At 38.1% G+C, this 13,206-nt stretch overlaps 1 protein-coding gene across 10 annotated transcripts in view; it reads left to right on the top strand.

Annotated features, from left to right (window-relative positions):
* Window positions 1–13,206, top strand: part of STXBP5 (syntaxin binding protein 5) — a 136,368-nt gene that overhangs the window by 80,684 nt on the left and 42,478 nt on the right. For all 10 annotated transcript variants that reach the window (XM_067466154.1, XM_060753527.2, XM_060753521.2 and 7 more), the window contains exons 12-18: window positions 786–933; window positions 1,016–1,083; window positions 2,045–2,085; window positions 4,065–4,285; window positions 6,196–6,374; window positions 9,333–9,458; window positions 12,275–12,426. In XM_067466154.1, coding sequence (XP_067322255.1) covers window positions 786–933; window positions 1,016–1,083; window positions 2,045–2,085; window positions 4,065–4,285; window positions 6,196–6,374; window positions 9,333–9,458; window positions 12,275–12,426 — 935 coding nt within the window. The remainder of the gene's footprint in view (window positions 1–785; window positions 934–1,015; window positions 1,084–2,044; window positions 2,086–4,064; window positions 4,286–6,195; window positions 6,375–9,332; window positions 9,459–12,274; window positions 12,427–13,206) is intronic.

Genomic DNA, 13,206 nt, shown 5'->3' with positions numbered 1-13,206 from the left:
GAAAATAGTTTTGAATACAGGTGGAAAAACCTGAATAGAAGGTACAATTGTGTGAGTAGATGTTTGTTCACATTATGATTATATGTCCTTATGGTTAATATCGTATATTGCCTTACAAGTGATCTAGATAGTATGTGTGATCAGATTTCACCATTATAGCTTCTTGGAATAGACCTGGCCCTATAATGTTAGTGTTTTATATAGCTATAATTACATATTTTAATGTATTATGTTAATGAAGTAATTAATGACTAGGTTGTGAAATAAAGGTAGTCTGACTTCCTTATCCTTCTTGCTTTTAGATGATATTCTTTGTGTTCTAGCTGCAGCTTTTTTTGTCCTAAAGCAACCTTAGGTAAATTTTAATCACACACCTACAGTTGTAGTGATATATCACATAGTAGTTTCTGAACATTGCTGACTATTAAGAATTTTAGTGGTGTGAATTTACAGTAAAGAAACTAATTCACATTATTTGATTTTAAATGTGTGAAGAGTGTGAGTATATGTGTGTGTTAATATAATAGAAGGCATTTGCAACTAAATTTTCATGATTGGATTCTACCAATGCTTGAATTTTAAGAATATTCATATGCTGATAATTTTTCAAGTGGATTACAAATAGTACAGCTTAATTCTCCCTTGGTGCTTGTGACCCCGTCATTAATTCTTGCTCTCTTCTGTTGATGTAATTGTGATAGTTTAAACTCATATAAAGGAAAAAGTAATATTGAAACTTGTACCTAAAAAAAATAACGTTTTACATTTTCATTCCATTATTAAAGGTATCCTATATTTGAGAATCCCTATCCTTTGAGTATACATGAATCTCCAGTCACCTGCTGTGAATATTTTGCTGATTGTCCTGTGGACCTTATTCCAGTACTTTATTCAGTTGGGGCTCGACAGAAGCGTCAAGGTTATAGCAAAAAGGTACTAAAAGGAATTACTATTGTAATCTCTAAACCCTAGTGTTCCATATACATCAATGTAATCTATCTGTCTGTTTAATTAGGAGTGGCCGATCAATGGTGGAAATTGGGGTTTGGTCACACAAAGTTATCCAGAGATCATTATTACTGGGTAAGTAATAAGGTGAATATAAAGTTGAGGACTTAAATGTAGGCCCAGTAATGTTAATTGTAATCTACAAACTATCATAGTTATTGTGCTTAAAAAAAAAATCAAGCATGGGTATGTTGTTCAGGGGGAAAAAGAGGACACAGTTGAATCTCCAGTCCATTTGAGGAGCTGGGTGGGGTGGGGGGGGGGGGGAGGAGAGTAATACGTCAGGAGAAAAGAAAAAGGCTGAAAAGAGGCCAAAATCCACTCATCCATTCTTTGTACATATACATGTTTTTACCAAGTTACAATAGAAAAACTAGCCATTGTTAGAAATAGAAATGTTGTTCATTCATAAATTTAATCTGAGCATAGAATTCTGTCTTGAGAAACTAGAGCTTGGAAAGTATCCTGATTCCCTTGGTACCAGTAACTTTGCTTCTGCTCTACATTGCATTTTGGCTTGGTATTTTTTATTCTTTAATTTGATAATACAATACCATAACATTTGAAAAAATCCACTTGTAATTACATGTTACAATCTTTTGACTGAAAAGGTTTAATTTCATCATCCATGATGTCACACTAGTGTTACTTTTGAAATATAACAGATTTTGGTATTCATAGAGGCTTCTGGAACCAAACCCCAATAGATACCAAGGGCTCACTGTGTATTAATAATTATTATAACTGGAATCAAAACAATAGCATCCTGTGTCCAAATATTCTATTATGATTTCACACATGGTTTCCATTTAAATTTTCTTGGTGACTATATTGTGTCAATGCATGTAGAGTTGTCTTGGACTACATGGCCTGCGTGGTCTCTCCCAACTCTATGATTCTATGATTCTATGAATACTTGAATGCTAGAGCCATAATATTTTGTTGTAACAGTTTGGTGTAACTAACTAAATCCTATTATCTTTGATATGCAATTTCGAATAATATTTTCTTTAAAAAACACTTTCTGTTTTAATAGGCATGCAGATGGATCAATCAAGTTCTGGGATGCCTCTGCAAGTGAGTGTTTCAACCAAGTTTTTATAGATAATATTTTTTTAAATGTTTGCTCCTATAAAAGTGATGTCTTTTCCCTAGCACTATTACATTCATAATACTTCTCATTTCTCTCTTATTCACTTGATTATTAAGGCCTTGGGTAGTTGTGTTTAACTCTCATTGAACTAAATTATGGTGTGGTTAAATTATCTGATTAAAATAGGATTTTTTCCATCTTAATTGAATTGGTGTCAAAGGCAGATATGCAAGACAGGCAGTCAGCAGTGATAGAGTCAATCAGGTAAAATATTCTAATTAAAGGTGGCAGTTGAGGTAATTATAGACAGGTAAGGCATCCGTGAGGGCAGCAGTGGCGTAGCGGTTTAAACCGCAACGCTGCAGAACTTGCTGGCTGAAAGGTCAGTAGTTCAAATCCACAGATTGAGGTGAGCTCCAATTGTTAGCCCCAGCTTCTGCCAACCTAGCAGTTTGAAAACATTCAGATGTGAGTAGACCAATAGCCTGCGCTCCAAGGGAAGGTAATGGTGTTCCATGTAGTCATACCAGCCACATGACCTTGGAGGTGTCTATGGACAATGCCGGCTCTTTGGCTTAGAAATGGAGATGAGCATCACCACCCAGAGTTAAACTCGACTAGACATAATGTCAAGGGGAAACCTTTACCTTTACTAAGGTATCTGTCATTAACAGCCCATATGACATTTCTAAAATCCTTTTATAAACCGAAATTGGAAATCTCGGAAGTACAATAAAACCTTGTTAAATGTTGAAACTATTTTTGGCTCTTCCTTGTGGTCTGTAATGCCGAGGATCCCATGCTGTTCTTAAATGCACGTTATTTTCCTGTCCCCATCTTCCTATACAAACCCTAAACCAGGGGTCGGGAACCTTCGGCCCTCCAGGTGTGGTGGACTTCAACTCCCACAATTCCTTGAGGCTCGGCATTCGCCCCAAAGGCTTACCTTGGCCCAACAAGGTTTGTTTGGCTCTTTTTCATGGAGGACAGGCAGCAAAGGGGGAGAGACGAGCGTAACGTAGCTGTGCAGATGGCGAGGAAGGATGCGGAGCCCACAGACTGGCCTCGGAGGGAGAGAGCGGGCGGAAACCCCTGCGGGCAACGCGCCTCCTCGCCGCTTCGGCCCTTAGCAACCGCCCCGCATGGACCTCCTCCCTAGCTATAGCCACTTTGAACTGCAGGTCACATGTTACTAGCAAGGCTATTTCTAGTGCCACAGAACTTTCTTGTGCCCCTCTCCCCCAAAATGCATGGTAGGACACTACAGGGCTTGGCCATGCCCCTCTGTATAAGTGTGACATCTCCCCCCCCATTTTGTCCAAGAGGACAACAACATTCCCTGTCTCTGTAAACAGCGCAGAGCCCTTTCCCTCCAGCCTTCGCCTTCCCTTTTCCCCGACAAGCTCTGCACGACGTCACTCAGCCGGCGTCGTTGCTAGGGAGGGGGTCCATGCGGGGCGGTTGCTAAGGGCCGAAGCGGCGAGGAGGCGCTTTGCCCGCAGGGGTTTCCACCCGCTCTCTCCCTCCGAGGCCAGTCTGTGGGCTCCGCATCCTTCCTCGCCATCTGCACAGCTATGTTATGCTCGTCTCTCCCCCTTTGCTGCCCGTCCTCCATGAAAAAGAGCCAAACAAACCTCGTTGGGCCAAGGTAAGCCTTTGGGGCGAATGCCGAGCCTCAAGGAATTGTGGGAGTTGAAGTCCACCACATCTGGAGGGCAGAAGGTTCCCCATGCCTGCCCTAAACACTCCCTTTTCCTCAGGGGAATGCTGCAGGGTCTCTCTCACACACAGTGATACTTGTAGGAGTTTGTATATTGGACTCCCAAGAGTCCCAGGAACTAATACAGGGAATGATGAGCATTCACAATGATAGAATTAGAACTTTTTTCAAAGTTTCCATATAGAAATGTCAAAAATCTACTCATTTCTGCATGAAACTAACTTTATGTGTATTTATTTCTAGTAACATTGCAAGTGCTATATAAACTAAAAACTGCTAAAGTATTTGAAAAGTCTCGAAATAAAGATGACAAGCCAAGCACAGATATCGTAGATGAAGACCCATATGCCATTCAGATCATCTCATGGTGTGCAGAAAGCAGGATGCTGTGTATTGCGGGTGTTTCTGCACATGTGATTGTTTACAGATTCAGCAAGCAAGAAATAAACACGGAAGTTATTCCAGTAAGTGGCATTTGGTTTTTAGGAGATCTATTTCTTGTTTCACTTGCAATGAAAAATAAACGCAACACACATAATCGGCTATTGTGTAATAACAACAACAACTTTATTTTTATACCTCGCCTCTGTCACATGACTCCATCACAGCGGATCCGAGGATCCGAGGGGCTTCCTTGGAGTTAGGTGGAAAGGAGTAGTAGAGTTGCATCTGTATCGAGATGACACCGAAATCCAAAACTCCCGATGACCTCACCCAGTGGTTTAATGTAGATGTTGAAAAGCATGGGGGAAAGAATAGAACCTTTCGGGACCCCACAGGTCAAAAGGCCAGGGGTCCGAGCAAGTTTTCCCCAGCTTCACCAACTGGGTATGGCCCTCCAGGAAGGAGTGGAGCCACTACAATGCAGTGCCCCCAAGACCCATTCTAGAGAGCCATCCCAGAAAGATACCATTATCGATGATATTGAAAGCCACTGAGATATCCAGGAGAACCAACAAGGACACACACCCCTTATTAAGCCATCTTAGTACCATGACCAGGCCTGAAGCCAGATTGTGATGGGTCCAGATAATCAGTTTCATCTAAGAATCCCTGGAGTTGAGAAGCAACCACTTGCTCCAGAACCTTGCCCAAGAAAGGAAGATTTGAAATTCGCCGATAGTTGCCCAATATTGATGAGTAAAGGGATGCCTTTTTCAGGATTAGTCTTACTATTGCCTGTTTTAGACATGATGGAATTTGCCCTTGATTCAAGGAGGCATTTATTATCCTTGAAAACCAATTGGCTAATCCTCCTCTGGCAAGTTTTATAAGCTAGGAAGGGCAAGGATCTAGTGTGCATGTGGGTTGCACTTACCACTCCCAGGATCTTGTCCACGTCATCAGGCTGCACAAGCTGAAATGAATCCAACAAGATTGGACCAACAGATGCCTTGGTTACCTCATCTAGTACTGCATGAAAATTGGCTTTCAAGTCAGAGTGTATCTGAGCGACTTTGCAAAATGATGTGCAAAATCTCTGCATCGAGTAGTTGGATTGTCAGGTGACCCCTCTCCCCCGCAGGGCTGAAGGAGCTCCTCGACAACCCAAAACAACTCAGATGGTCTATTTATTGCATATGCAACGGCGGCAGTTGAGAAGGTCTTCCTGGATGGCCCTCAAAGTCACAGAATAGGCCTTAATAGAGGCTCTAGCCCATACTCAGTCAGAGACACTCTGAGTTTTCTGCCAAAGGTACTCTAGCCTCTACCTTATGCACTTCATCAATGCCAACTCCTCAGAGAACCAAGGAGTAAGATTAACTCTGTGCAACGAGAGGGAACGTTCGGGGCGATCATGTCTAATGCCTTGGCTATCAAGGTGTTATAGAGATCAACCAGGGTTTCGACAGGATCGTCAGCCGCCATGACAGAAAGAGCCCAAAGAGACGTCAGAAGTCCTTCCGGATCCATAACTCTCCTGGGACAGACCATATTAATCGGTCCACCACCCCTGCGGAGGTTGGAGGCAATAGTTAGTCTAACATGGTCGGTCCATGACAATGGAATAATTTTTTGCTCTTCCACATCGACATCACCTCCATTCACTACAAACACTAGGTCTAAGGTGTGTCCTGTCCCAAGTGTTTCCAGATATCACTTGGGACAGTCCCATGGTCATCATGACAACCATGAAATCCCAAGTTGCGCCACATAAGGTGGCCTCTGCATGGATATTAAAGTCCCCTAGCACTATTAGTCACTGAGAGACCAACACCAAGATAGGAACCACCTCTGCAAGCTGAGGTAGAGAGACTGCTGTGTTTGCGGGGATATGATGTGTAACATGATTCTTGCCAGTGTCTAGTTTTGAAGTGATCATTTGGTACAAAGTTGCATGTTGCAGTTGTTTGGTGTCTTTTTCTTTTTGCAGATGCTTGAAGTACGACTATTGTATGAAATAAATTATATAGAGTCTCCAGATCCTGAGCAATTGCCCCCACTGCCTACTCCAGGAACAGGTTCCAATCCTCAGTCTATTGCTCCCCAGTCTCACCCATCCACTAGCAGTAGCTCATCCGACGGACTCCGGGATAATGTCCCATGTTTAAAGTAAGTGTAACAGCAGTTTGTATCCCAATATTGTATCCTGCTTTCATTAGCCACTTCATCAGCTTGTACAAAAGCTATAAATTTCTTTTAACAGGCACTCCTCTTGGATATGGTTCATTATGCTTCTCCTAAGTATACAGTATAAAATATTATCATGGTCTTGTAATGATAAGCTAATAGAAGACACATATGTTGTGCTTGCATTGCTGTGAAAGGTATACACTGTAATTGTACAGTCACTTAACAAGAGCATATAAAATAGCATATTTTGATAAATGCTTGCCAACTTATCAACAATTTTAAATGTTTCATACCTTGCATCTTAGCATTTTTAAACATTTTTTTGTAATTAACCTAAAATGCTTCCTTTCGTATATGTAGTCAAAGATAAACTTGTAGAGCAAAATGGACAGTTTTTGTTTAAAGCAGTGGTTCTCAACCTGTAGGTCCCCAGGTGTTTTGGCCTACAACTCCCAGAAATCCCAGTGAGTTTCCAACTGTTAGGATTTCTGGGAATTGAAGGCTAAAACATCTGGGGATGCACAGGTTGAGAACCACTGGTTTAATCTATGCTTCAGTATGACTTCAGCTTTTCTTCTAAAGCAGTGTGTTCTTTCTCAATCATTCAAAAAGAAATTTATGCAAATAACATTTTTGCCATCTGTCTGTCTGCAGTTAGGTTAGGTTTTGGTTTGGATTACAAAAAAATGGAACAAAACTGAAAATAGAAGAATTTATTTATTTATTTCCTATACTTTTACCCCGCCCTTCTCACCCTCGAGGGGGACTCAGGGAGGCCTCACAAAAGCATAATCGGATGCCGGCATCATAAAAACAATCAGCAATACATTAAAATTTTAAAAACAGTAATTGAACAGTTAATTAAAACACATCTGTTAAAATCAGAATAACAAATTAATGTAAATAAATAAATGTATGTATACTTCTAGAAAAGACAACCAAATATCAAAATAAACCCCCAAACAGTCTGTTAAGCCGGACAAATGTAGAAAGGGTTTTGAGGTCCACTGGCCATTGAGTAATAAAAAGGTCTTTCTAATGGTATAGTATATAATATCTATACTGCAGCATTGACTAGAGAAATGCCCATACCTGCTTATTTGATGGGCTGAGGATCTCAGAACACTTTAACATTTGAAAGAGCACTCTGAATAATTTCTCATAACTACTGCTCATAACAGTAGTTATGAGCAAACAATTTAGAATACTTTCAGCTCTATGAAATTCAAACTTGTTATATCCCAGTATTTTGAAAGAGGCACCAAGCAAGATGATTATATCAGACCCCAAGATAGAAGGTTCAATATGGATGAAAAATCCCATAGATGATTCTATAGTATAGATCAGGATTTGCAAGACCAAACCCACCTTTTATCACCTGAAAGCCACAGACTACTTTGTGGTGATGAAAGACATAACATTAATTCCTAAAACATTTTTAATTGCAGGTTAATAGAAAGGAATATAGCAATCTTATCCAAGGGACAAGTTTCATGTTAGTGTATTTTACTCCAGAGAATAACTTGAACAAGATCATGAAGTTTCTAAAATTTAGTTAAAATTTGTCACCCTACCTTCTTTTTCTGTGCTATTAGTTACCGGTACTTTATTTCCTAAAACCTGTTCTGTCATATTGTGGACAGTGGTTAAGACTTAGAAGCTTGAAGTTCCTAACTGAAATTTTACTATAATTATGCACTGAATAAATTATATTTTAATGTTTTTTTATTCTTTTTTTTAATATACACAACCAAAATTACCATATTTTTCCTTTTTCAGTCCCTTCTCCCTCCTCACACCCACCCCTCCCCCTTCCCTATTGAAAACTTAATCCTTTTGTTTCCTGTTACATGAGCCTTCTTTCCATTCTATCTGGGGTTTTTTTCTTCCAGCTTTCATTATCTGGTTTAACAGCCTTTAATCATCTGTTAAATTGAGTTCAAATTTCTTTAATTTTCTTCTGTTTGTCTGACCATGTTTTTTTGGTTTTGTTTTGGTTTTTTGCTTCTTATAATGTCCATAATACCCACACTGAATAAATTATATTAAGTTAGATACTGGTTTTTCTGTCTGGATCATCTGTGATATAATGAGCGGAGCCAACTGGTTCCTTTTTGCTGAGGTTTGGAAGATAGCAGAATTAATTTAATCAACACTGCCACCCCACACACAGAAACAAATCTGTAGTGGCTCATAATCTGGAATCGTCTACATTCAATTACTCTACAAACATCCTCAAGTCAGAGCAATACAATGCTGGCTAACCTCTCAGTTTTATTGTTACAATTGATACAATTTTTAAAAATGCATCTGATGAAATGTGTTGCTATATCTAAACGAATGATGCCAAATAAAGCATGTTAGTCATTAAATGCCAAAAGATACTTTTGGTTTTTGCTACAACAGAACAGTAACCTCACTGGAAGCATATAATGCCTGATAAATGGCAGAAAATCCCAATAAATGAGAGCATCTATAGTAAGGTTTTCAATGTAGTGTTTACATTAGTTAATCTTGTATCTTCATATAGAACTATAAGAAGTAGATGCATCTGGGAAACACTCTTTGCTTACCTGTGCTGACTGTTGTATTTACAATTGTATTCTCAGCAAAATATTGTTTGGAATTTCCTCAGAATTCAATGACTTATGGTTCACTCAAACCTATGCTTGCCTATAAACCATGGTTGAAATGTAAAGTAGTTACATCCAAAAGGACAGAGGGACAAGTATAAAGACTGTATACATACACTTAGCATATTGTCAATATGTGAAAATGGATATTTAGTCCAGAGTAAATATTTAGAAACTTTTACTAACTTGTAATAACTAATAAAAAATTAAAAATACCCCATTTGATAAAGTTTAACAACTTTTTGTCAGTTTGGCAAACTTTCACAAGGATCAATATCATAACTACCTTTCATTTATATTACAGAGTTAAAAATTCTCCCCTCAAACAATCTCCAGGCTATCAGGTTGAACTGGTTATTCAGCTAGTATGGGTGAGTGGAGAACCTCCTCAGCAAATAACAAGCCTTGCAATCAACTCTGCCTATGGTTTGTAAGTATAACTTTTTTACCTTAACTTCTGAAAGCCTTTTGTCCTGTTGCAGGAGCAATGTGACATCAGCCATAAGCAGCTTGGATCCTTGATTCAACTTGGCACGTACCCCCATGCTTGCTATAAAACAGGGACTTTTGTACACCTACTCAAAATATGCTCATAACTATATTTATAGTGTATGGCACTTTGCTGAGAAGTACTTTCTTATTGTATATTTGTTGGTGTTTAGGTGGCAGTAATATAAAATATCATTCCAAAAGAAAGATTGAACAAATAGCAAAATATTGCTGTGGGTAGCCTTACTTCAAAAATGATATCATGAGAAACTCAAATTGTAAAGCAATAAATATCCAATTTTAAACTTAATGGCTATTTAAATAATCTTAGCATTTTCCTGATATAATACATTAATTTTTAAGTATTCTGAAAGGGAGAAATAGCTTGAGAAAAAGACTAAGTGGAATTAATGTTAATTTATTATTACAAACTATAATTACTTTATATACCCAATAATGAGAGGATAGTGAGAAGGTACTTTTATTTATTTATTTATTTACTTACTTACAGTATTTGTATTCCGCCTTTCTCAGCCCGAAGGCGACTCAAAAGAGGTTTACACTTGGCAACAATTTGATGCCCCAGCAGACATAAAATACAATTTAAAATATTTAACATATAATATAAAAACCATACAAAACCAATAAAAACATAGACCATCAGCGTCTCCTTACTAAACTCATTTTCCTAGGTATCAATGGTTGAAAGGATGCCATAAGAAAGAGGAAGCAGGCTTGTTTTCTGCTGTCCTGGAAACTAGGACTCAGAGCAATGGGTTCAAATTACAGGAAAGGAAATTCCACCTGAAGATTAGGAAGAACTTCCTGACCATGAGAGCTGTTCAGCAGTGGAACTCTCTACCTCGGAGTGTGGTGGAAGCTCCTTCCTTAGAGGCTTTTAAACAGATGGCCAGCTGTTCAGGAGCTTTGATTGTGCTTTTCCTGCATGGCAGGTGGTTGGACTGGATGGCCTATAAGGTCTCTTCCAACTTTTTGATTCTATGTTTCTATGTATAAGTTGTTTAAAGAAGTTACAAATTGACTCCCAAAAATGATTCAACTTATACATAAGTCAGGGCTGGAATAGGGATCCAGTGTGAATGCGTTGACAAGAAGTAGAGGTGAGAAGCCCCTCTTGGCACAGTGTAGAAGCTGCACTCCAACCCCATTATCCCTCTCTTACCCAGATTAGGAATAAAAGGGCAGCCTTCTTCCTTCCCCATTTTTTTACCCAAACAGCATTCAACAGCAATGTAGGAAAGCACAAAAAATGTAGTGCACCCAGAATTTTGGGCACTTGAGGTGGCCATAACTAATAGGAACCTACTGTAAAAGCCCCTATTAAAAATGGCTTCTGCAGATTTTTTTTTCAGTAAGTCCTATTAAAATGGCAGCTGCCACTCAGTTTCACCTCAAGCACCAAAATGGTGGATGCTCTGCATTCTTCAGGCTTCCTTGTGTTTCTACTGAATGCAGCTCATTCTGAAAAAGAAGGCAAGGGAGAAAAGAAGGAAGACTGTCTTACTTTCTGTTGTTTGGGCAAGGGAGAGTAATGGGCTGAGAGGTCTATTTGCTTCTTCCTTTAAATGCTGTCTTTGGACTGGATAGGTTGCTTTCTTTTGTCTTCTACCCCCACTTTTTTCCGAGCTGCATTCTCGTAATTTTCTCCTTTATATTTTCTTCTTGTACAGAGATAGATCTTTTAAAGATCAACAATGCAACTTATGGCCCCCATTATAACTGTTTATTTGTCAAATAATTAAATGCTCTCCTTCTCTTTAGCTCTTCCTAAGTATATTCTCTCTATGCAGTTTTTAAAGGGGAGGAAATGATTTATTGTAACATACACCTTTTGTATGACTGATCCATGGTTATAGCAAAATCCATAGTTTTGCCTCCCAAAACTACCCTGGACTTATAAATGAGGTTGACTAATTCATAAGAATATACTAAAAAGAATAAAAGTATGGTGATGTGGTTTCTGGGAAACGTGAAATCAATAATTGCATATTTTCACATTTTCTTTAATCAATATCTGATTTAACATACGTATTTGAATTAGGTTTAGCAAACAAAAGTGAAATAGCCCATTTTAGCTTTACCTGTTAAACCTCTATGTTTTCAATTAAAATATCTGATTAGAAACATGTTTTATCTGTAGTTTAAACATTCAAAGAAATGCAAAACTAAACTTGAAAATGACATTAATTCATACAGCTTCTTTATGTTGCCTAGATTTTAATGGGGACAGATGGAAGACTTGTTAAAATAACACTTTTTAATTTGACTCTTTTCCAATTGGTTTTTTTTTTTGTTCAAATTAATACTGTACATTAAGGTTTCCCATTCTTACCACAGCACATCTCCTTAAATGTATAGTAATTAACTCTCTGTTTTTATTTCAATTTCTATTTTTTTCTAATGCAAATTAAATGGATCTAAACACAAATTTGTATATTCTATTTTCATCCAAACAGATTCAGAGTTTTACATATTTTGTTGTTAAGTGTGCAGTGGCATTCTTCATTTTTGCATTGTCTGGTGTCTTTGGATATTTTATAAGTCATATAGATTTTTTTCCCCACAATCAAGTATTTTAAAATACATTGACAATATAAACCTTCATTTCAGAGGGTTATTTAACATTCATCAAGTGAAAATCATACACTTCTCATTAAATAAATGAATAATGTAAGAATATGATTGAATAGCAAGCATTCATTGGAATCATTTTTTTCCCAACAAATTTTCTTTCAGAGTAGTTTTTGGCAATTGTAATGGTATCGCATTGGTTGATTACCTCCAAAAGACCACACTCTTAAATCTTGGCACCGTTGAGTTATATGGTTCTAATGATCCATACAGGAGAGAACCTCGATCTCCACGTAAAAGTAGACAACCATCCGGAGGTAAGACTAAACCCTAAATATTTATGAATGAAATAGTGTACTGCTCTTCCACTTGCCTGATTGTAAATGGATGATGCATGCAGATAACTAGCTTTTACTTGAAGATAACAATTAAATCAACACCTCTGTACTAGTTGTTAATCTTAACAAGAATAAATCCACATGATTAATTCGTTTTATACATATGTTGACTTAACAAGACTCATGGGTTGAACGGGCCTTTTCTAATTGGCATTAATAATTGTATTTAGACTTATCAATTTACAGAATATTGTTTCCAAGAACCTGTAAAGGCTTCCACAGTCCACTGCTAATCACTGGGTGAAGTGGTGGTGCATTGCTTATCCCCATCTGGTATATGTTTTAGACAGTTCATCAGTGCAACCCAGTATGATCAGCATTGAGAAATACAGAAGGATGTAAACAGATGGAAACCATGAAGTCTGCCAGATGATATTCATATGCAACTCCCCACAATAATCACTACTGGCTAAACTGGCTAGTGCTGTGAGTAGTTGCAGTCAAGTAATAGCTGCAGAACTATATGACTTTCATCTCGGTAAAAAAAAATCTGAAAAACTCTAGATTGGGGAGATCTGCTGTATTTTAGCATTCTTCTTCACAATTCATTGTACAATGACTTCTGAAGTCCTTACTTGACTGTATCATTCAACATATCTGCCTAAATACCCTAATGATGACAGAGCCTTGGAAGCTAAGCAGGGTAAGACCTAGGTAGTACAGTACTTGAATGGGAAACTGTTAAAGAATTCCAATCAC

This window comes from Anolis sagrei, chromosome 1 (genome assembly GCF_037176765.1).
Source record: "Anolis sagrei isolate rAnoSag1 chromosome 1, rAnoSag1.mat, whole genome shotgun sequence".
Classification (NCBI taxonomy): domain Eukaryota; kingdom Metazoa; phylum Chordata; class Lepidosauria; order Squamata; family Dactyloidae; genus Anolis; species Anolis sagrei.
This window is presented reverse-complemented; position numbering and strand designations above follow the sequence as displayed.